This window comes from Capsicum annuum, chromosome 12 (genome assembly GCF_002878395.1).
Source record: "Capsicum annuum cultivar UCD-10X-F1 chromosome 12, UCD10Xv1.1, whole genome shotgun sequence".
In the NCBI taxonomy this organism is placed as follows: Eukaryota; Viridiplantae; Streptophyta; class Magnoliopsida; order Solanales; family Solanaceae; genus Capsicum; species Capsicum annuum.
This window is the reverse complement of record NC_061122.1, coordinates 24,499,119-24,523,110: the sequence shown is the minus strand read 5'-3', so window position 1 is coordinate 24,523,110 and position 23,992 is coordinate 24,499,119. Positions and strand designations below refer to the sequence as shown.

General features: G+C 29.1%; 2 protein-coding genes across 2 annotated transcripts; one reads left to right on the top strand and one right to left on the bottom strand.

Moving 5' to 3' along the window:
• Positions 1-33: 33 nt before the first annotated feature.
• LOC124885190 (apoptosis-inducing factor homolog B-like) lies at positions 34-533 on the top strand. Its single transcript, XM_047400877.1, has 2 exons — positions 34-126; positions 205-533. Exons 1-2 carry the CDS (start codon positions 55-57, stop codon positions 469-471), a joined length of 339 nt encoding a protein of 112 aa, XP_047256833.1. The 5' UTR covers positions 34-54; the 3' UTR covers positions 472-533.
• Positions 534-1,628: 1,095 nt separating this feature from the next.
• On the bottom strand, positions 1,629-9,612 carry LOC107851994 (uricase-2 isozyme 1). The gene is made up of 8 exons (XM_016697038.2): positions 9,294-9,612; positions 8,543-8,635; positions 7,527-7,602; positions 5,545-5,654; positions 4,943-5,034; positions 4,599-4,772; positions 4,364-4,457; positions 1,629-1,988 (listed from the first exon to the last, which is right to left on the bottom strand). Exons 1-8 carry the CDS (start codon positions 9,492-9,494, stop codon positions 1,905-1,907), a joined length of 924 nt encoding a protein of 307 aa, XP_016552524.2. The 5' UTR covers positions 9,495-9,612; the 3' UTR covers positions 1,629-1,904.
• Positions 9,613-23,992: the final 14,380 nt, after the last annotated feature.

Genomic DNA, 23,992 nt, shown 5'->3' with positions numbered 1-23,992 from the left:
TCATGGCTAAAAGAAACTATCTTGAAGGATAGCTTGGATACTCAAGGAAGGCTAATGGTTGATTCAAATTTGAGGGTCAAAGGTCACAACAATATTTTTGGTATTGGGGATATCACTGATATTCCGGTAAGTAAATGAACCTTTTCTCACCTTCTTAAACGTTCTTGTTGCATCGGATTTGTTCTTAATTCTGGTGAAATGCAGGAACTTAAACAAGGATATTTGGCTCAAAGTCATGCAAAGATAGCTGCCAAGAACATCGCCTTGTTAACAAAGGGAGCAAAAGATGAGAAATTGGCTATATATAAGCCAGCTACTAAGGCACTTGCCATAGTTTCTCTTGGGAGAAAAAAAGCAGTGGCTCAGTTCCCTTGTTTCTCTATTGCTGGACGAGTCCCAGGAATGATAAAATCCGGGGATTTATTTGTTGGGAATACACGGAAAGGACTTGGCCTACAACCTAATGTTTAGACGTCTCGTATTTAGAGGTATACAGATCTTTTACAAGTCGATATATTAGTTGGTGTGTGAGTTTGATAATTTCTCTTAATAAATGGTGTATCCAGTGAGAAAGGTTATTCTAACTGATCATTTGTTTCCTCTTTTTGTATTTTGTTTTCAATGTTAAAGTTTTGTCTCGTTTATTCTTCCATATTATTAGTCGTAATATTACTCTACTCTCGTAGTTTCTTGTCCTTTGATTTTGGTCACTCCCTGTTTTTTTTGTACCTCGATTACTGTATTATCTTGTTTTGATTATTGCTTAAGATGTTTATTATCTTGTTTTGATTATTGCTTAGGATGTTTTGGAAGGTTGTCTATAGTATTTTGATATAGTTTTTGTCATTTCACTGCTTCTTTTCTGTATTGTTTCGGAATGTTTTTCCTTGAGTCAAGGGTCTACCTGAAACAACCTAACAACCTCTTTGCCTCCAAGGTAGTGGTAAGGTTTATGTACACTCTACCCTCCCCAAACCTCATATGGTGGGATTGTACCGGATATGTTGTTGTTGTTATAGTAAGTGTGGGATTTCAATTTTGGTTTATGTCAGGTATTGGAATTTGGAAGTGTTTGTAATAAACTCTTTGAAATTGTTTGAGAAAATATTTTCAATCAAAAGTAGACGTTTTTCTATTTTAACCAAGGCATGGTACATAATATTCTACTTGTAATATTCTCGTGACATTATCAACAATCAGTCCACCGAGAAAAAGAAACTCAACTTCTGTGCAACTTATGCATTACTTTATAGGGGTGGGGATCCCGGGAATTGAATATGAAAATAACTAAGAAAATAAAGATTACTTCAACGACTATAACTTGAAAATAACTAAGAAAATAAAGATTACCTCAACAACTAAAGATTACCTCAATAACTATTCATAGTCAGGAGTCCGATTTATCGAGTTTGATATGGTAAAAAATCTCGATCTCCAAAAGCGTTTTCCTTTGCTCCTTTTCTTAACCAAGGTCCCAAACTTAATTTGCCAATCCCTTAATGAGTCCTCCATCGCGATTATGCTTGTATATTAGTTAATTATAACTTTTTAAAGAGCTGAAAGTCGTCTGATATAAGATAAAATTACAGTAGGTGTAAGAATATCGACAGTTGAAGGATTGAGATAAATTTGACGAAACATAATTGTAATACGACTCAAACATGAAGCTGATTTATTATCGCTCTGGATTACATCACAATGATAGGTCATGTTGCAACACATTTATTTTACATGATAATGACAATTAGACACCTATATGCTACATGTGTACAATGAACTTCCAAGTTTCAGAACCATTTTAGGTGGTTGCTTCTTGCTAAAAACTTTTCCCCCTTTAGTAGCTTTGCGTTGGTAACAACTAAATGTAAGAAGGTGCACATATGCATCCTTTGATCAGCAGCAGTTCACATGTTTGACCTGATATGACTGAGAGTCGCCTGAATTGTTCCATGTGGTTCATCCGTTGGCAAATAAACATCATCGTCAAACTGAAAGGTTAAAATAGATCAAAGATCAGACATTGATTCAAGCAAATGAGAGCGTGATCAGAGGGTTATATATAATTCCCAAGAGGATCAACTTGTAGCGGCATATAACTTTTCTGACCGAATGAATGCAATATGCAATGCAACAATAAAACTGGCAAGCCACCACTTTCTTCCTACCCAGAGGCCAAATACATTCAGGCCATCCCTCCAGCATTGACATGTTTTCAATGTTCAGAAAAGTTAGTATTTTCCAGTTTCCAGAGATTAGAGCATTCGATGATTTTGCTACCACCATGCCATGGCAAAAGCAGGGAGAGAGAACTCTACATAGTTTGTTGAAGTTTCTTCTTAGCCAGAGTGGCAGCTACTCTAGCTTTTGTGCATTTATCAAGCATCAATTTTGAAATCGTTGCAATACATCTACTTTTTAAGTTCTTTAACATGAACAAAATTTGGACCTTATCCACAAGCTTCTACCCCAGCCCCACTGATTCACTTCAATGATTGCTCCCCTCCCAAGTCCAGCCATCAATCCTCTACTCAATTGCCCCAGCAACCTAGACTTCACCTGGCCCTTAGTCCCACCCTTTCCCTTCTAGCTAATCCTATTTTGTCTAACTAAATTTCTGAAAATCAACCTACTCACATTGAAGGAAACTAACAAATTTATTCAGATAATAGGGTTAGCTCGGTTAGAGCTTTTGACTAATATTATTGTAAAGCAGAAGTGAAGAATGGAGGGTGGACCTTTCGACCTTTGAGCTTTCGGCTGACAATGGGTCAATTAGATGTATTATATATATACGTGCTGGACCTTTATTTGATTAATAATTTGGTATCCAGTAACTACCAAATACCAAACGTTATTAATATCTTATACCAAATCCAAACCCGATTACCATAAATTTGAAATTTTACTCCCAAATATCGTACCAAATAACAAATTTTTCGATTCGGTTCGGTAATTTGGTTTTCAGTATTTTATGCCCAACCCTACTCAATTGCCCCAGCAGCCTAGACTTCACCTGGCCCTTAGTCCCACCCTTTCCCTTCTAGCCAAGCCTGTCTTGCGCTTTCCTAAAGCAACTTAGGTTCTCCATTGGTCTTCTTATCTCTCTTCTTCCTTTGCTTTGGAACAGGTAAAATGGTAATGTACATACCACAAACCATAAAACTGGCACAGATATGATGCTAGGAAGATTAATCTCTTATCATCCTTTTTTCTTATATTTCTTTCCTCACTTTTGCGAACTTCCTTTCCTCTAAGATCTAGAGGTGTGCAAAAACCGAACCAATAAAAATGTTATTGGTTTATTGGGTTAACGGTTTTTTAATGGTTTTATAAAAAAAAATTATTGGGTTATTGGTTCGGTTTGGTTTTTTCTTATTGGGTTATTGGGTAAACCGATAACCCAATAAGAATATATATATATATAAATGACTTATTATATATTTCTCTTTAATCTCTACTAATTAACAAACCTATTATTTCAATTATACAAACTCTTAATTTCTCCTAAAAACTTGAAGATTCTTGTAAATTAAAACAAATTATATAGAATTTTTGTTTGCAACTGAGATTCGATTTTTTTTCATGTTAGTTACTACATTTCTATTTTATGAGTATTTTCTTATCGGTTAAACCGAAAACCGAACCGTTAAGGACTAAAAACCATAAACCGATAAAAAATATCTTATTGGTTTGATTATTGATTTAGCATATTTAAAAACCGAAAACCGATAAACCGAACCGATAATATGTAAAACCGAACCGAACCGACCGATGCACACCCCTACTAAAATCCATACGTACACAGTATATATCATTCAGAACTGCTTAAAGAATCAATATGCATGATTGAAATCATTTTGGTAGAATTATTCTTAAACTTGACTTTGTGGGTGCCTTGTTTTCATTATTGTCTAGCGGTATGTTATCCCTTTTTTGTTGTGTGCTTTTATGTATTCTGTTTGTTTGTTGGTTATACTGTTATATGTCCTGAACCGAGGGTCTATCGAAACAGCCTCTATTCATCTGATATAGTGGCATGGACTGCGTACACTTATCCTCCCCAGACACACCTTGTGGAAATACACTGGGTATGTTGTTGTTGTATTTTTAAACTTTGACAATTTCCATTTCATCACAAGGGGAAGGCCTCAAAGTATTTATCAAATTAAGGTTAAATTAGTTCTGAGAAGCTAGAGAAAAGGTTTAAGTAATTGTCCATCTTTTCTCATGGAAATTGGTTCAGTTTTGGACGGGATGTGGCCTGATAAATATCATTACTTGGGAATAACTTGGTCATCAAATTCACTGTATTTCAGTACAGAGTCCCATTGCAGTCCGGTGAATGAGGGAAGGGGAACTTTACCTTGACAATTACTGGATTATCTTTGCTTGGCAAATTGACAGGCAGAAAATGGAGATTTGGCATCCTCAACTGAATGAATGAAATGTCAGGAAACCTGAAAGAAAAAATACCTAGAAACTGTAAGGATTCATAGCAATTATGAAACTTGAAGAAGAAAATAAAGTGTCTTAGAAGTTTAGTTTCTCTTATATGTGTGCTAGGAAAAAAAATTATGAGTTGATATTGAGAGAAAGACCTTTCAAGAACAGCCTTTGCCATTTCGTGAAGTGTGGCTTGAACAGACGGACTGTACACTCCTTCCTTAGATGGTCCAAAGAACGTGTTAAGCAAAACCTCTTTCACATCCGTGTATCTCTCTGTGAAATACAGCGGCTTCAGGGGAAGACTTGAGAGAGATTCAAAAGAGTACCTATATGAACCACCGCTCAGGTTCACAACACGCCACACAGTCAACAATGGGCAGAAATGAAACATGGTACAGTTATTAACAACTAACAAGCAAGACTAAGATTTCATTCATGTCAGAAACTTTAACACCACTTCTTTTAGAAAAAAAAAAAAAAAGGAAGAAGAATTTACCTCCAAGATGCAGTGACTTCTGTAGCCATCATCCTTTCCCGTGTTTCAGGCAACATAGTGTACTGGTCCCTAATGAATCCTTCAAAACCTGACTGTTTCAATAAGCTATTTGTTACACAAACCGATACTGCACTTATTATTCGAGGGTGGCGTATCAAGAAAGGTGTACTACCAATTTTTATCACAAGTAAAAAAATTCCTAATTCCCATAGGAAGAATTACATTAGATTTTGGCGCTCCAATTTTAGCGCAAGGAAAACTAAGGACCTGTGTGGGACCAACTTGATCTTGTCTGACCCACATATAAAACATCTCAAACTACAACCACCACCATCTCAAACTATATACCGGCTATTTCTCCATTATTTCTGAGAGCACTACCCTTGTCGCCTTGCCCCTGAACCATAGCCCCACCCCTCCACTAACATCGTCCAGGGTGTGGGGAAGGCATATCTTAATAGGACAACTCTAAAAAGCTTCAACTCAAACTCCAGAACCCTTTTACTTTCTTGTTTTTAGATATGTGGAACTGTAACTTTATCTGCAACAACTTGAAGCAGAAAATAAAGAAAGAAATTAAGCCAATGTGTAACAGGGATTACCTTAGTTGTCTTCAGAATTGATAATCCTTCAATACCAGATGTCATGCGCAATGTTCCTGATTTATCGACCATTACTTCAGTTGTGTGTCTCTCAGAGCCAAGCTTAAAACCTTGTAATGATGGCAACATACAACAATAATTAACTCAAGGAAACCAATTTCTTCATTAATCTTAGTGGATCACTTCATCGGATAGAAAATCAGATTGTATAAATGGAAAGCGAAGTTAGGAGGTGCAATGAATTAGAGATATCAAACAAAAGCAACATTATGGCTTAAGACACTCAGGAATCCCAAAGCTAGATGTTTTCCCATGCAACCACTTGACTCCTCTAAACTCATTGAATCATTAGCTACAACTATTTTGCAATTCATAGAACAAGGCCCTCTTTTTGGGGTTTTAAACCCCTTTCTCAAGGCGTCTCCTCCAGTATTCAACTCCTAGACTAGACAATATTCTGAGCCAATAAATTCAAGATATTGGAGTCACACACTGCAACTCTTGGGATTTCACAACTCTGTTCCAGGAATATTATAGCTCCTTATAATACACAACAGACGACCAACTTTAAGGCCTTTTATTAGCTAAAAATTGATATGATCAGCTAAAATGGATTTGAGAAGTATCTCCAAAAAAGTAGCTTCAGACATAAATAGCTCTTGGAAGCATTTGGCAAAAGAAAAGATGATCACGTTGAGCTTCATTCTCAGTCCAAATGAGGGAAAACTAGTTGAACCAAATCGTTGTGAGCAGCAGTACGAAGATAGTAAATGGTGATTGATCGAGAAAAGGAGAAAGCTACAAAGCATAGTCTTCTCATCATGGAGCAGACAAGACTTTCGGAAGATAGATGTCCTTTTTATCAAAGAAATAAGTTTTAAGGAAAATCAGTTTCCTGTTGCAAAGATTAATTAGCTAATTTAGGAAGTTGCAGATTTTTGGTTGAACATGAAGGTTGCAGGTTCAAGACCTGCATGGGCCACAAATATTCTACTGTTGCCTGAAGACGCGGGTAGGGCCAAGATTTTATTTCATCACCCTAAACCACTTGGACCCATTATTTTCTTGATTAAAAAAAGGATTGCAGTTTTTGCTTGAAAGCAATATTCACTAGATTGCTCAGCAAACTTTCGAAGTCGAAGTAGATCATTTCATGGAGTACCATCAGATTGAGCTCTTCTAAGAAAAAATTAAAATGGATAATTGTTGTGTCTGAGCCAGTTAGCACACATCTCAACTTATCAACCGGGTACATAGTACCTCCACTAGCACAGGTAACGTGTACTCTGCCTACCAAGACTTAGGTATCACCGAGATTGAGCTCATTCTAATTTACCATAGTCAGGCAAATAGGACTATGGAAACACATGATGTGGCAAAACAAAAATTACAATGTCAGATCAGGTTTATTTCGTTAACTGTATTAACCAGTTTGTAGCCATTATCAATCTTAATGTTTTAGCTTTTCATGAAGATCTAATTTTCAAATAAGATCATATGATAAAATGAGAAATACAAGTATATAGACTATTTGGGAAACTTTTACGGACAGAACTCATTATTTGGAAGCAAAATTGTCTCGGACTTGACTTTGAACTTGATCTTGCCTTATCAAATTTGACATCATATTGTTAAATTAAAACTAAGATGTAGACGCTGCCTAATTCTTTGAAAAATATAATAACATAGGGAAAAAAGAAGAAGTTACATTATTACTCACAAAATGTCTTATCATAACTTACAATGGGACTGAAATTCCAATCACACATGTGCTGGTCTAAGAAAATTAATTTGACACCAAGGAGATGAAATAAGAGTCGAGAAAGGGAGGAAATTAGCCAAGCGGAAGATGAGAAATCAAAGAAATTAAGAAGAATACTTGCAATGTATGATATTAGCAGCATAAGGTAAGTCAAAGCTTCATTTAGTGGAATTTCTTGTGGAAATATGCAACAAATTCTTTCGTAAATCAAAAGGCTTACCATGGTCATGTTGTTGGCCGTTTATGCTAACGCGTTCCCATGGCTTTTCAACTATATTAACAATTGCACCAGTGACCTACAACAGAATATATGAAAAAGAACTTAAGAAGATCCATGTAAAGTGTGGTTAAGACAGTCCTATAATTATATCAAACAATGTCACCAGCACAGCACAAGAATTCCCAAACTCTACACACAACAGAAGGCAACAAATACGCAATTGCTTATTCTTCTGAACAGAGAAATTGCCAAATTAATGAACATGATATAAGACTGATCTGTGCGAAAAAATGAGATGTCTTTCGGCACACTGTCAGCATGCACCATAGATGTTTAATTAACATAGCAACCTTCCGAAAATTACTTACTTCAGTGGCTAAAATAACCAAGTGGGCAATGGCAGATAACTAATATCATAACATGGCAACTGGCAAGAGTGTAATGAACTCGGATATTATAATGATCGTGTAAGGGGCACCTAGTTGAAGTTAGGCGACCGGTTGCTTGCTCATTTAAAAAGGGTTGGGGCTACGTGAAAAGTATACAAAATTGAGGATTATCTCAGTTCTCTCTCTCTCTTCTTTGATCCTTCTCTTCTTCTTCTAATATCTTCTTTTCTAATTCCCTGTAGAAATCAAGCCCATCAATGGCCTCTACGTTCCTTGCCTTTCCTTTGATTTTGTTATGTTCAGGGACTATCGGAAACTGTCTCTCTACCGTCACAAGGCAGGGTAAGGCTGCGTACACACCACCCTCCCTAGACCTCACTAGTGGGATTGCATTTGGTATGTTGTTGCTGTTGTTTAAGACCATTTTATTTCTTGTAACAAGTTCATTTTTCTTCCAGTAATAGAAATCAGAAAATTGTCCCAAAAACACTGTTCCATTGAGATTCAATTACTTTTCTATTGAGTTTCCATTATTAAATCTTGACAACAATAACAACAAATACTACTACGCCTCAGTATCAAATAAGTTGGGGATTATTAGATCTGGACAAAGAGACAAAATGTTACCTGCTGATAAAAGGAGGTGAAGTGCTTTGCAAGTACAACGGCAAAATCTTCAGCTGACAATTGTTCTGAACATTCCTTGGCTTTTGCATATACCTATTTCGCAATTCAATAGTCAGAACCAATGATATAATGAAAACCTCAAGTACACTGTACATAACTCAGAACTTGATCAAATTTTGTTTCCCAAAAAAGTACAAGCTGATTGTCTAATCAATGAAAAATGAAGAAATCAAAATCAGTTATCATAAAATATCTTACACAATTAGATCAATCCTATTGACTCATTCATAACTCAAAGATCATTCAATTTCTTCAAATAAAAAAAGGTGAAAACAGAAATACTAGCATTTCTATAATTATTTTCACGAAGGAGGAAATTGAACATCAGTCAAGCCACTAAAGCAGGGAATCGGGCCCCCAAAAAAGAGTATATGCTGATTGTCTAATCAGCGAAAAGTGAATAAAAAATTTTAAAATCATACAATAGCTTAAACAATTACATCAGTCTATTGTCTCGATCATAACTCAGGATCGTCCAATTTCTTCAAAAATAAGGCGATAACCGAAATACTAGCATTTCTGTAGCTAGTTTCACAGATAATGAACTGGAGCATTAGATTCATGACCGGTCCAACAAGATTTTGCTCGGATAAAGTTGTGTAGCCAATAATTTTATTGAGCCGTCCTTAATCTAATAAAAATGCCTATAATTCTAGATGCATGCATATGAACAATATAAAAGGAATATTACAGTGTTCTTCATGGTATCGGTCGCGACGATATCATAATTATCGCCGGAGAAATAAGCGGGCAAACAATTGGAAAGGAGACTGATGTTAACACTCCATTCAGAAAAATGATGTTTTCCATCTCCTTCTTTCCAAACCCTAGCTACTCTCACTCTCGATTTTCCATGCTGTTGATCCAGTTTCAGTCCCCTCAATTCCCCCATCTTCCTTTTGAGATTTGATTTTCTGTTGCTTACCTTTTTTTTTCCTGCGCTGTATAAAAATGGACACGTTACTTGTTTTCCTGGTGCACCGCCGAAACAATTTGTAGTGGAATATTTATTGTGCTCTAATTTATTTTTAATTTAAGACAAATAAAGACAATTTTTTCTATATTTTACATTAGCATTAATTATTGGAAAAAAAGATACGGAGAATGACACTTCAAATTAAATTATTTCCATAAAAATAATCATGAAATTTAAATTTCACTTTCTAGTCATTTTAATTTATTGGCTTGTTCTATATCCCATTTCTACACACTTTCTATACAGCTTCTATACAAATCTTATACATATAAATATTCTATACGAAAATTATACAGTTTTGATACACAATTTATATAATAACTGTATATTCTTTTTTACACATTTTATACAGCAATTATATAATTTTCATACACTTCCTATATATTTTTTATATATATTTTGCACATATACATATTTGATAAAACTATACAATTTCTATACATATATCTTATATAAATACATATTCTATTTAATAATTATATCATTTTTATATAATTTAATTATTATTTCTAAACAATAAAAAATAGAATATTTAATCAATTAAAAAATTTATAGTAAAAAAAAATTGAAATATTTTTAAAAGGGCCAAATTGCGCAAGTTGAATATTGTATCAGTATTGCATGTAGATTGTATCAGTATTGTATATAGATTGTATATGGACTACGTGGACTAAAATGACCCAAATTGAGAAAGATTAGGAAATGGCCATAAAATGGCATTTGTTTACCCAACTGGACATATGTCCAAATGCCCAAACTTGGGCTATTATTTTTTAAAATTATCATAGAGTGTCCTTTTTCCAAAAGATTGTGTAGCACTTGTTAAAATAAATAGTCTAAGTTTGACATTTTACCAAAAAGTGGACGATCGGATAAAGTATTTTCACTTTATAGTCATTTCCTAATTTGGTCATTTTGGCTCATGAAGATCAGATACAATACTGATACAGAATATTGATACAGTTTTCAACTTGAGCCATTTGACCCTTTTAAAAATATTTCAATTTTTTTTGCTATAAATATTTTAACTGAAAAATATTCTGCTTTTTTATTGATTAGAAATAATAATTAAATATAATTATATAACAACAAAACAATTGTTATATAGAATATGTATCTATATAAGATATATGTATAAAAATTGTATAGTTCTATCAAATATGTATATGTATAAAATATATAAAAAAAATTATATAGAAAGTATATAAAAATTATATAATTATTGTATAAAATATGTAAAAAAGTGTACAATTATTATATAAATTGTGTATTGAAATTGTATAATTTTCGTATAAAATATTTATATGTATAAGATATGTATAAAAATTGTATAGAAGGTGTGTAGAAATGATATAGAATAAGCCAACAAATTAAAATGGCTAGAAAGTGAAATTTAAATTTCATGGTCATTTTCGTGAAAAAAGTTTAATTTGAATTGTCGTTTCTGTCCTTTCCCCTTATTTATTTCTTCTTCAAACTATTTTTCACAATATATTACCTAACATCAATTAATCTCTCTCTATATATAAAGAAAGAAAGAAAGAAAGAAAGGTCATATAGGAGATGGTGTGTCACCTCTTAATAGCTCCATCTTATTTCTTTTTTTTTCTCCTTTTTAAAATTTTATTTTTAATTTTCTCAATTATTATTATTTAAAAATCAGCTTCATGACTCATACCTCTTTATTTTCATAACTAGTGGAAGTGGTCGCGCTTCGTGCGGTGATAAACTATTTTATTGATCAAAAATGTAATTTTTACTATTATTCAAGTGCAATGAATGTGTTAAGATTTCTTTTAGTTTTCAAATTCAAAAAATGAAAGTTAATACTTTAAATTCATAACATTATTTATAATTAGTTGTGTAGTTTATTCAAAGTTTTCGCTCTTTGAAAATTTGTGATCTTTTAGGAATACTTGATTTTATCTATCTCTATGTAGATGATATAAATTTATACTTTTTACTAAAAATTTTATTTAACATATATAATAATATATCAAAACACAATAAATATAAGAATTGTAATTAAAAGTTCATAAATTAAAAATATTATTTTGATTTTGTGCCTAAGTATATATAATGTTTAAATATAATGCTAAAGTAATAAAATTTTAAAACTAATTTTAAAAGAGACTACAAAATAAATTATCAGGATCCTTAGTTATTATTAGGATTCACATTCTTTGAATTTCAAAAAATATATTAAATTTATATTTGGAAACTTAAACTTTCAATTCTCACCATCAATACATATATGAAGCTAGGCATTAAAAAAAATGACATGACACCGCTATTTGGCCAAAGATTATTTTTTTTCTTGGGGGATAATTTCTTCAAATTTAATTTACTTATTATTGTTATTTTACAAAAATAAACATGTCAATTACCGTTTCCTCTAAGTCATTTAGGCCTCATTTGTTTGCACTTAATGGAGGTCTAAATCTGAATGGTTCAGACTTCAGTTCATCAAGTGCATTTGTTTTTTTTATAATTGTCTCTTAATGTGTCTGAAATCCTCTGAATTAGTCAGATATGAAAAAGAGTCTGAATATTATTCAATCTCTTTTTAAAACATGATATATTCCCTCAAAACTCTCTTGCTTTATTATTTTCCTGTCTATATACGTGTAAAATGAATTAAAATAACTTAATTTATTATCAAATGAATTATAATGCGATGGATTATAATACAATTATTTATTTTTCTCTCTCATTTGACAATTATTTATTTTTCTCTCACTTTGTTATTAAAAATATTGAACTATTCTAGTAATTATAACTTACACCTCAAAACTCTCTCACTGTTGTAGTAATTCATTTTATAATTACATCTTATAACAATAATTTTAATCGATATATCTTTTTTTAATAATTTAGATAGTTTAATAATTATACTTAACATAATTTATTTATTTATTAATATCTTTAAATAATTTAATTATCACTCAAATAATGTTTGTTGTTTAAGTTAATACTTTATCTAAATATTTTTGTCATATAATATTTTGTTACTTTTTAAATTTGAATTGCATATTTATTACAAATAAATAAATTACATATATTCAGATGTTAAAACAAACAAATAGTCTTAATCATTCAGTATTCAGATCTAGAAACAACACGTTAATCATTCAGACATCCATTCAGATTCAGGCGTCTTAATCTTAAAAAAACAAATGCACACTTACATTTCTCAGCAATTATACTAAAATCATGCATTATTCCGCATGGATAAGAAACTGCCATAATTGATATGTGAAAAGGTGGTAACATTAATTTCTAATTAATTTCAAAATTGAAAAATAATTAAACTGTAAAACTTCATCAATTAACTAATAATGAAATTTAAGGGATACAAAAATATATGTTGTCACTAATGCATTATCATAAAGAATTTGAAGGGGTACGCCACATGATCACAATATACATCAACTTAATTGTTAGTATATCTTTTAATGTTGAGTTGTAACTACCAATAATTATAATGAGAAATATGAAAAGGATAGTAAATTACTAATTATAATAACTAAGGAATCAATTTTTACATTAATTACTTAAACAACAGAAAAAGCCAAAAAACAAAGGGAAAAATAAATTAGGTATTGCATTAAAATGTAAAAATAAATACTTAATTATCTGAACTAAAAGAGATGCTTTTTATATAACTTTTAAGAGGTTATATAATTACCTAAATATAAATTTATGGCCTTATATGCTATTTGCCTTCTTCTTTTCTTTTCAAAACAAAAACTTGTGAATAATATTTTAATTTCTTTTATTTTTTTCACTAAAATACTTTATTTTATTGTCAAATTTTTTAATTTAATGATTGAACAATGAGGGTGTTGGTTAAGTGCTAAAGTTATAAGTTGGACATATTCATTTTTTTACTTTTAGCTTATTTTTATACTTTTCTGACCGAAAATTAAATGTTTAAAAATAATTTTTTTCTTCAAACACCAAAAATATAAAAATAAAAAAAGAGCTTAAAAGCTAAGAAAAATGTAAAATAAATTAATTCAAAAACTCTCGAAGTTCTTGAAGTTATTAAATTTTCGTTCTTCAAAATGCTTCTAACGATAGTTTTTAACCTCAATATCGAATTTAGAAATTAGAAATGCACTAAAATGCAAAAAGCAATAGCATCAAGCACATAATGTTCATTTTAGAATGTTGCAAAAAATATCACAATAAAAATTTACAAAATCTAATCACAACTTAACATAATGAAATATGTCTGTACAACTATAGTCATATGAAAGAAAGCAAAAAATAAAAGGAGGTCATTTCTCCTTTTGCAACATTCTATTTTGTCATATCTATCATCCTATTCTTGTCGTCATTACGTTTCTAAAATACAATTTTAAGAAATAAGAGGAAAAAGTATCACAATAAAAATCGACAAAATCTAATATAACTTAACATAATGAAATATGTATGTACAATTATAGTCAAATGAAAGAAAAAAAAATAAAATGAGGTCATTTCTCTTTTTCGTTACTACTCTGGCCATTCATTACAATTATTTATTCTTTATTACCATCAATTTTTTTTTATTTTTTTCATTGTCATTAATTTTACAGTTACAACTACATAATACATAAAAAGAAATTAATTATCATCAAGATTATGTTATATTAATTTCTCTTATGTGGGTTGTTTCAAGCAAATGGTGAATTGGGTTCTATTGCAAAAGATCTATTTTAAGGATAATTTTGATTTATTTTATGAAATTTTTAATAATCTATTTATTTAGTAGATTATATAAAAACATTAAGGTGTCACATCATCTTATCTATATTTCTTCTTTATGTCTATTTTTAGTATAACGATAAATAAAAGTGAACAAATTATGTACACTATTTAGAGAAAGCAAAAAAGAATATGTATAATTTTTTTTTAAAACAAAAGACATTCATCTCAAGAGGTTCTTATGTCCTTCTCCTCAAATCTTTACATAGTCATCATTTCATCTTTGCTTCATTCGTTCACTATATGATCTTCTTCTTATCCCTATAAAAAATAATGCATCACAAAAATTAATATATTATAAAAAAATTATAAGAAAATAGATTTAAATCATACATGTTCTTACTTAAAAGTTACAAACAATATAAGATAACAATAACAACAAATTTAATGTAATCTCAAGTATGAGTTTAGCAAATCAATTAAAATGTCAGGAACAATATATGTAGAAGAAGAAGAAGAAGCAATAGCATACCCAAAAGAAAACAATAAGGAGGACATTTTAGAAGGTATACAAATGATTTTTTTTAAAAGAATATATTAAACTTCAAAAAATATATAGTGAATGAAATATTCTTAATTTTGATGATAGAGGAAAAAAGTCTTATAATACTTCTATTTATAAGGCAACAATATGGAATATCAAAGATATCATGAACATGACTATTAATATAATTTAGGAGTTATGATCATCAAAGGTCACGAGAGTAATGGCAAAGAAATATTAAATTTCTATATTAAAGAATAAAAATTAATGAAGGAGTAGTAATTGATCCATTTATGTTGATTATTAAAAAAATTGATTGATTAATGAAATAAAAGAAAAAAAAGTTCAAAAAAAACACAAAAAAGATAAATAGTATTGAGGCCTCTAAGATATGCCACATAGGATTGACTAAAGTTCTCCTTTATATATATATACTAGAGAAATCACTCGCGCTTCGCGCGATGATAAAAAATGTAAATATTTTTAATAAATAATTAATAACAATAAAAGAAATAAATTTTACTAATTAAAAATTTATTTTTGATACAGAACGAAAAGTATCCATTCCAATCAGCTTTTGACTTGTGAATTATAAGCAAAACGTCATAAGTTTGAATCAGAACTTATATGTGTTTATAAGCAATTTTTAAATTTACCCTTCAAAAACACTTAAAAGTTATTTTTAACTTAAAAAATTTAAAATAAAGCAATCTAAATGACCTATTAAAATTGGCAAAACTATATTAATAGTGAAAAGTCTTTACAACATTAATAAATGTAATTTTCACCTTACTCGCTTGAAAATGAAGCTGAAACATATATAATATTAATACCTCCAACTTCATTCCAGTGAAGTGTATTAATTGATATTTAAATGCCTCAATTATTATTTCATGGTGATTAAAAGAATAAAACTCTTCACCTCCTTACGTTATTTATAACACCAGTAATTTAAAAAGCATTAAAAGTCTCACCAAATTTTACGTTACAAAAGCCTAAAACACACAAAAACTTTTTTTTTAAATGTCGTTTCTCATTCAAACACATAGTTAAAATAATTATAATTGAATGAGTACATTAAGTGCATTAATTAATTGTAAGAAAAATTATTTAAAATGGAATGCTGAAAAAAAATTGGAGAAAAGAGGAAAAATTAAGGTATGAGAACTTGATATGTACAAAGAAAGAGAAGAGATAAATATAAGGAATCTTATAAAAATAATAATATTAGGTTAATTAAGGGGAGGAAAAGTAATAGTATATTAACGTAATAGAAGGATAAAAAAGGGTACTAAAAAGTAATTAATTATACAAATTATTACTAACACTAGTATGTAATATTTTGCATGCTTCATTGGCCATTAGTATTTATCTTTTTTCTTTAGAATTTTGAGGATTTTTTCTTATTTTTTTATTCTGAAAATTTTCAAAAAGAATAGAAAATCTCTTCCTTTATTATAATTATCATTTATTATATTCTTAAATTCTCTTTCCTACTTTAAATATATATGATAGTAAATTAGACTTTCCAAATGCAAGATGGCCCACTTTGCAGCACTTATTAGTGCAATTTATACGCCTAATGCTCATTTATTCAATTGTAATTACTAATAGATTAATTTTATTTCATGATATGTTCTTAATTTTTTTTATTTCTTCTTCTTCTTCTTCTTATTGTTCTGATATCCGAGTACAAGAAAGTGCATTCAATTTAAAGCAGATAATTTTTTCTGAATCTTAGATGTGAATTCATTAAAAGTTTTTGTTTCAAACAGAAGAAAGAAATTGGCAGACGAAGCAAAATAAACATATACTTATTCTCCTCCTACTTTGTTGTGAATTACTTTGACATAGAACAATAAACTTTCCTCTCTTCTCTTATTGAAGATACTATGTCGAAGAAGAAGAAGAGGAGACAATTCTAAAAAAGTCCTGCATTATTGTGTTACAAATACTCACCCTTGTTTTATAGTGAGTATAAAGACGAACCGTTTTGAAAATTGAAAGACATTTTCTTAGTATTTAATTTACTTGAATGTGTGTCATTAATCATCTTTTTAAACTTAAAAGGAAATTGTTTTTTCATTAATTGAGTCTTTCAATTTGTTTTGTGAATTTTTTGAGGAAAAATTAATAAAGAAACCTCAAAAAAATCATAAATAAATAACATTCCTTGATTCTTAGGCATGCTATATAGGATGAGCTTACAAATAATTTATTAAATAATATATAGATAGATCTTTATATGAAAAAAAATATAAAATTTAAAAATATATATAAAAAAATAATTACACTAACTCAATCGCTTCTCAATATAATAGACGTACAATTCATAGAGTAAATATGTCAACAATATGTAATCATCTACTTTAGAAGGTGAAGAGCAAAATATTTATTCTTGTAATTATAATGATTAAAAATAAATCAGATAATACACTATTTCTCAAAGTTAAAAAGAAAGAAAATAAAGAAACGAATAAAACATAAAGGCTTCTTTTTTTATGTATATAATTTTTTATAAAATAAATCAGCTAAATACACTATTTTTCTAAAAAAAAAAAAAAAGAAATGAACAAAATATAAATGGTTCTTTTTCCTGTATATAAAATTTTCCATAATTACCTCACGTTTATAAAAATTTTAGAATTAATTACCCCATTTTTCTCCTTTGCCTCCATGTTCCTTTATATTTCTCAATTTTTTTGTCAGGCGTATTTATTAATAGTCCTAAAACTTAATCATAACAAAGACCAAATAACAAATATATTTTAATTATTAAAATTTATTTAGCTATCGGTGGATGTTGGTTGCTTTGTAATGCTTTACATGTGATTAATGAAAATAAACTAGTCACCTAAAAATAATAATTATAAATTAAGAAGCTTAATTAATAATTAGTAAATTTTCAACTAAAATTTATTCATTTGAACCAAAAGGAATTATAGACTTAAAAATTGAACTTAAGAGGCATTTTATATAGCTATAGAAATAATACAATACACATATTATTATATTTTTAATCATTAATTAAAAAATAAAAAGAAAGATGAAACCAATGCATAATTGTCCAAGCTCTTGCCGATATCCACTTCCACAAGCTTTTCACCATTTAAGAGCATCTTCTTCTTTTTCAAGTGAAATAGTAACATAAATATCATAGTGAAAATGAAGGATAACTTTAGGTAAAATTGCATGAAATAAAACATATGAACTTCATTAAAAAGAAAAACGAAATGAATACATTAATGTCTCGGTATGTACTTCCACAGGCCTAAAAAAATTAATTATAAATTAAAAAATATAATTGATAATTAGCAAATTTCCAACTACAAAGTTATTCATTTAACCAAATAAAATTATAGACTTAAAAAGTTGAATTTAAGAGGCATCATATATAGATATAGAAATAATACAATACACATATTATTATAGTTTTAATCATTAATTAAAAAATAAAAAGAAAGATGAAACCAATGCATAATTGTCCAAGCTCTTGCTGATATCCACTTCCACAAGCCTTTCACCATTTAAGAGGATATTCTTTTTTTCAAGTGAAATAAAAACATAAACATCATAGTGAAAATGAATGATAACCTTGGATAAAATCGCATGAAATAAAATATATGAATGTCTATATAAAGAAAAACAGAATGAATACATAAATGTCTCGATATCTACTTCCACAAGCCTATCACCATTCAAAAGTCTTCTTCTTCTTTCCAAGACAAACAAAAACATGAATATAATAGTGAAAATGAAGGATAACCTTGGATAGCATCTCATGAAACAAAAAAATGAATTTATATACATAAAAATAAAGGAATACCATAAGGTATCATGAACTTTTGTATTAAATATTTAGGGGTTATAAATATAAAATCATGAATAGCTTGAGAGTTATAAATATTATTAGTAGAAATTAAATAGATGAGTTACCTCAAACATTTTTTCTTTTATTAAATAATAAACAGAGTTTAAATGTGATGACTTTTGATTTTTCTTTAAACACACATATATTTAAAATAAAAATAAAACTCAATAAATATTCAAAAAACCTACAAAAAAGATAAATAGGTTTGGAGGCTTCTAAGACATGCCACATAGGATTGACAATTGATCTCTTTTATATATATATAGAGAGAGAGAGAGATTTACTTTTAATTACACTCATAACATCTACTTTTAATCACACCTTTTCATTTTCATAACATTTGCTCTTAATTACACTTCTTCAATTTCATAGCCCCCAAGGTTTTTATGTTTGTAGCTCTCAATTGTTTAACGTAAAATTATATGCAAAAATTATAATTCCTGGAAACATTTCAATTTAGAGCTTTGATCTTGACACCATTCTAGATTTTTTTTTTTCTGATAAATGGTGTTTATTTCATCTCTTGCATATTATGTTAATAACATCACAAACATTTATTATGTGATATTTTGTTTATCATAATTGATATGTCACTCATCATTACTACTTCATCTGTCAATTTCTTTTTTAAATTAAAGATTACACAACCATCTAATTTTATTTTTCGCTGAATTTTCTTTCTTATTTGGACCACATTTTTATTGTTCATCAAATTAAATGAAATCACGAGTTACGATGGAAAAAAATTGAAAGAGGTCTATTAAACGTCATGTTTTCAAGTCTATTTGTATTTCTTACGTATGCCTTCAGTCTAATCAAGAAAAAAATAAAATTTTATCGTACAAAGATAAATAAGGTGGGGGTAGCAACATTATCCATACCCGTGAAGAAGCAAAAAGTTAATTATATAAAAATTGTAGCACAAAGTTGTTGCATCTTCTAAGCCTGTATATAAGCTAGATAGTTTTTTTCTTCAAGTTTGGTAGAATTACTTTTGAAGAATTAATTATTATGTTTGAGTGTGAAGTTTTTGTTATTTTCGCATGAACAATTCGATTAGTTTCAATCAGTATGTAGCATAACTTATGGACTACTTTATTTATATACAGTACGTAGTTATTTGTCTAACAATATCTAGTTTTTATTATGCAACTACCTATCGGTATTTGGTGTATTAGGAATTAAATTAGATTATTCAATAAAAAATTTAAATTTATTGATACTTTTAGAAGCACAATTAGGTGATTTTGTCAATATAGATTAATATTAGATAAATTTGTTTAGCGATAATTATACGTGTTCTTGAAAATTCGGACGTCCACTTTAACGGTGTAGTTGGCAATCAACTATAGGAAAGTACTCGATCCTTATCGCAATTCCCTTAATTCTGATACTAAGAAAGCATTAACATATGGTCAAAATTGGTTGTTACCAAACATGGAGATAGTTGATCTTATTTTTATTTTAATTCATATACTCCGATGTTAATGACAAGACAATTTTGTTATGGATCAATCAAATCAATGATTTATCATATATATTTTTTCATAGAGAAATTTGTTATTTTTACCCAAAAAAAAAAGAATTTTTGTTACTAAATGATTGTATCTCTAAACATATTAAATATACATTATTTTAGTCACAATATCGTTTTTTTTAGAAAAGACATGTTTACCCTTCAAAACTTGTCACGAAAACTTACTTTAGACATTAAACTTAACATGTAATTATTTACCCTCCTAAACAACTTTTATATGAATTTTTTACCACCCTCAAAAAATTATACCATCCTCACTATAGAGAGTGCATCACACTCGCGCCACGTTGGAGCCATGTCGGAGCCACATTGGATCACGTTAAAGCCACATAAATAATTTTTTTAGAATAATATATTTATATATATATATATATATATATATATTATCTTTTAAATAATATATATTATACAAAAAAAACTCCCCCAACATCGCACAACCTAACCCACCCACCCACCCTCCGCCCCAGTTCCCTATCTTGATAAACTCCTCTGAACCCAACCCCGACGTTGTTGAGTCCCCCTCCCCCCACCCCACCCACCCCAAAAAGCCCTTAGTATCCTCCCCCCACGCCCCCCCACCCCACCCCCACAAACCCCTAGTCCCCTTCCCCCGATGTTTTCCTCTTTCAATCCTTTTTCCTGAACAAACAATAGCGACGTAGGTAAGGATTAGATTAAAAGATAAATTGTTGTAAGACTAAGAACTGTGATTATGTGCCAACTTCTGTCTTCCTTCTTTTAGCATAATTATTAATGTTGACAAGCCATTGGTGAATCCACCCACCCCCGACCCACCAAACTTCTTTATCTTATTCTTCCTCCCATACTTTATTTATTTCTTTTTTCTTTATGTTGAATTAATAATTAATACTTGTTATTGTTGTTTTTATGATTTTTGAATTTTTCTTAAGTTAAATTTTTATTAAAAAATTTCATATGAGAAGTTAAATTTTTTATTAAAATTCATATAATAATTTGTTAATTCTTGATCTTCATAGGAAAGTTTATTTATTGTATAATTTTTTTTTATTCTTTCTATGATTGTGTATTTGATTGAAGATTTTTGGTGGATAAGAGTGAAAAAAGAAAAGAAATAAAGGAAGGAAAAGACATGGGGTGGTGGGGTGTGAGGAAGAATAAGACATGGGGGTGGTGGGGGTGTGAGGAAGAAGGGGAAAAAATAATGGCTGGAAATTTTAAAGTGGACCCCACTTCATTTTTTTTAATTTTTTTCTTAAAATGCTTTTTTTTTTTGCCACGTCAACCATTAAGGGAGTAAAATAATACACTTTAAAGTTTATAAGGGGGTGAATAATTACAGATTAAGTTTAATAGCTAAAGTGAATTTTCGTGACAAATTTAGGGGGTAAACATTTCTTTTCTGTTTTTTTTTTTTACCTTCAGAATAATATTTTTTGAAACTAATTAAGAATTTTAAATATATATTAAAGTATTTTATGATCACACTTCACCAGTCACTAATAATCATTGTGTTCACTTTTACTTATCCTATTTAAATTTAATATATTCATTAAAATATAACATAATTATTTTATCATATTTTTTTTTGTTAATTGATACTTACTGCTAGGTATTGAAAATAATTTAAAAATTAAGTAATTGATATTAACAATAAAATATGAAAAAAATGTAATTATCATTTTTTGATATATATAAAAATAACAATAAAATTCAAAATCTATTTTTTTTAAGTAGTAGATTAATATGAATAGAAGAATATTAAAAATAAAAAGTATTGATTTTATAAATTGAAATGACTATTTTGGTGGTGGGTTCAAGTAAATAGCGGGAGTTTGAATACAATATTTTATTTAACTTGACTCGTATGCTAAAAACAATTATTATGAAATAAAAAAAATTATTATTTTTCTTTCTACTCTTAATGTTACATAAGTATATAAAATAATAATATCGAATTTAGAATATCAAAGAATCACTAATAAAGTTTTAGTTTTCGTAATGAATGTACGTGTATCGAGTCAATAGAAGTCAAGTAAAATAAAATTGAGGAAGTAATGCTTTTTTAAAATAATTTTTAAATTATAGTTTTTTACTTGATATTTTAAACCATTTATATATATATTTTAAATATTTTTAACTTAAATTATAAAATTTAAAATTATATATTTTAAAATTTCATGTCAGAATAAAATAAAATAAATAAATTAAAATAGAGAAAATATTATTTTTGATTTAAATCACCCGGTGTTCGATATCCATTTTTTAGGAGTCCGACTATATTCGGATTCGTCCCGCGTTTGACTGGGTAGGTTGGGGAGAAAATATTATTATGATCAACAACTTGTATAAACCAGTGTACTCCATATAGTTGTTTTCACATCACATGTGCACGGTGGCTTTATAAATTTTATATTTTGTGGCCCCAATTTTTTTAGGACTGGTTCGGCTGTAGATTTTTAAAGTAATTTTTTAAAAAAAAATATTTAATATTTATTTAATATTTTTTTAATAAATAATTTAAATTCTTAAATACTAGAAAATATTTGTATTTGGGTTAAATTTTATTTTTTAAAATTTTTAAAGATAAAATATGTTTTTTAATTAGTATAACGAAATACATGATGAAACTTCACCCAAATCTTAATACAAAAAATATTTATCAAAAATATTTGAGAATCTATAATCAAATACTAACTTATTCTTCATATACAAAGTTACAACACAACAAAATATATCCAGTGGCGTTTCAGTCCACGAGTGGAGGTTGTTATATGTCTATCAGTTATCCTACATTTGATAAATAGAAAAATGAGAATATGTTTATAGGTTAAATGTGTTATTCTATTTATTAGATACTAGAGGAGCATAGCCCAGCACGGGCTCAACACTATAAATATTTTCTAGCACTAAAATTTGATTTGATGAGATGCAAACATAAATATACATTGATTTAATTAAATATTATTAATTCTGATATATAAATAACTTATAATAATTAATTAGGGGTAATATAGTAAAAAATATTATTAATTCTAATACATAAATAACTTATTATAATTAATTAGGGGTAATATAATAAATCAAAGAGCAATTAGGGGTAATATAGGCAGACATGTCATCTATTTTTTTAATTAAATATTATTAATTTTTAATACATAAATGACTTATAATAATTAATTAGGGATGATATAATAAAATCACGGTTAAATAAGCTAAAACAGACGTCATAAATATCTATTTTTTAAATTAAATATTATTAGTTCTATATATAAATGACTTATAATAATTAATTAGGGGTAATATAGTAAAAAAATATTATTAATTTTGATATATAAACGACTTATAATAATAATTAATTAGGGGGGATAGAGTTCGGAATGAGACTATCAGGGAGAAGGTTGGTGTGATTCTAGTGGAAAATAAGATGCGGGAAGTCCGATTGAGATGGTTCGGACACGTGATGAGGAGGGACATGGATGCCCCGATTCGTAGGTATGAGAGACTAGCTTTGGATGATTTTAGGCAGGGTAGGGGTAGGCCGAAGAAGTACTGGGGAGAGGTGATTAGGCGAGACATGGAGCAGATACAGCTCACTGAGGACATGACCCTAGATAGGAAGATCTGGAAGACGCGAATTAGGGCAGAAGGCTAGGGTCAGTTTGGATCGCTAGTGTAGGGAATTACTTGGTGGGGGTATTATTCTTGTTATGATACCTCGTTTCATGCTTTATTACGAATCTTTTTACTTTTCTTTGTTTACTATTACTTGTGGGTGTCGTATTTATGTT

Bases quoted from the DNA above. Each gene is read 5' to 3' on its own strand.
- LOC107851994 (XM_016697038.2), bottom strand. From the start codon at position 9,494: ATGGGGGAATTGAGGGGACTGAAACTGGATCAACAGCATGGAAAATCG. The intron at 8,636-9,293 runs GTAATATTCCTT...ATTGCGAAATAG, and splicing joins CCGATACCATGAAGAACACT to GTATATGCAAAAGCCAAGGA. The intron at 7,603-8,542 runs GTAACATTTTGT...ATTCTGTTGTAG, and splicing joins TCACCTCCTTTTATCAGCAG to GTCACTGGTGCAATTGTTAA.
- LOC124885190 (XM_047400877.1), top strand. From the start codon at position 55: ATGGTTGATTCAAATTTGAGGGTCAAAGGTCACAACAATATTTTTGGT. The intron at 127-204 runs GTAAGTAAATGA...GGTGAAATGCAG, and splicing joins GGGATATCACTGATATTCCG to GAACTTAAACAAGGATATTT.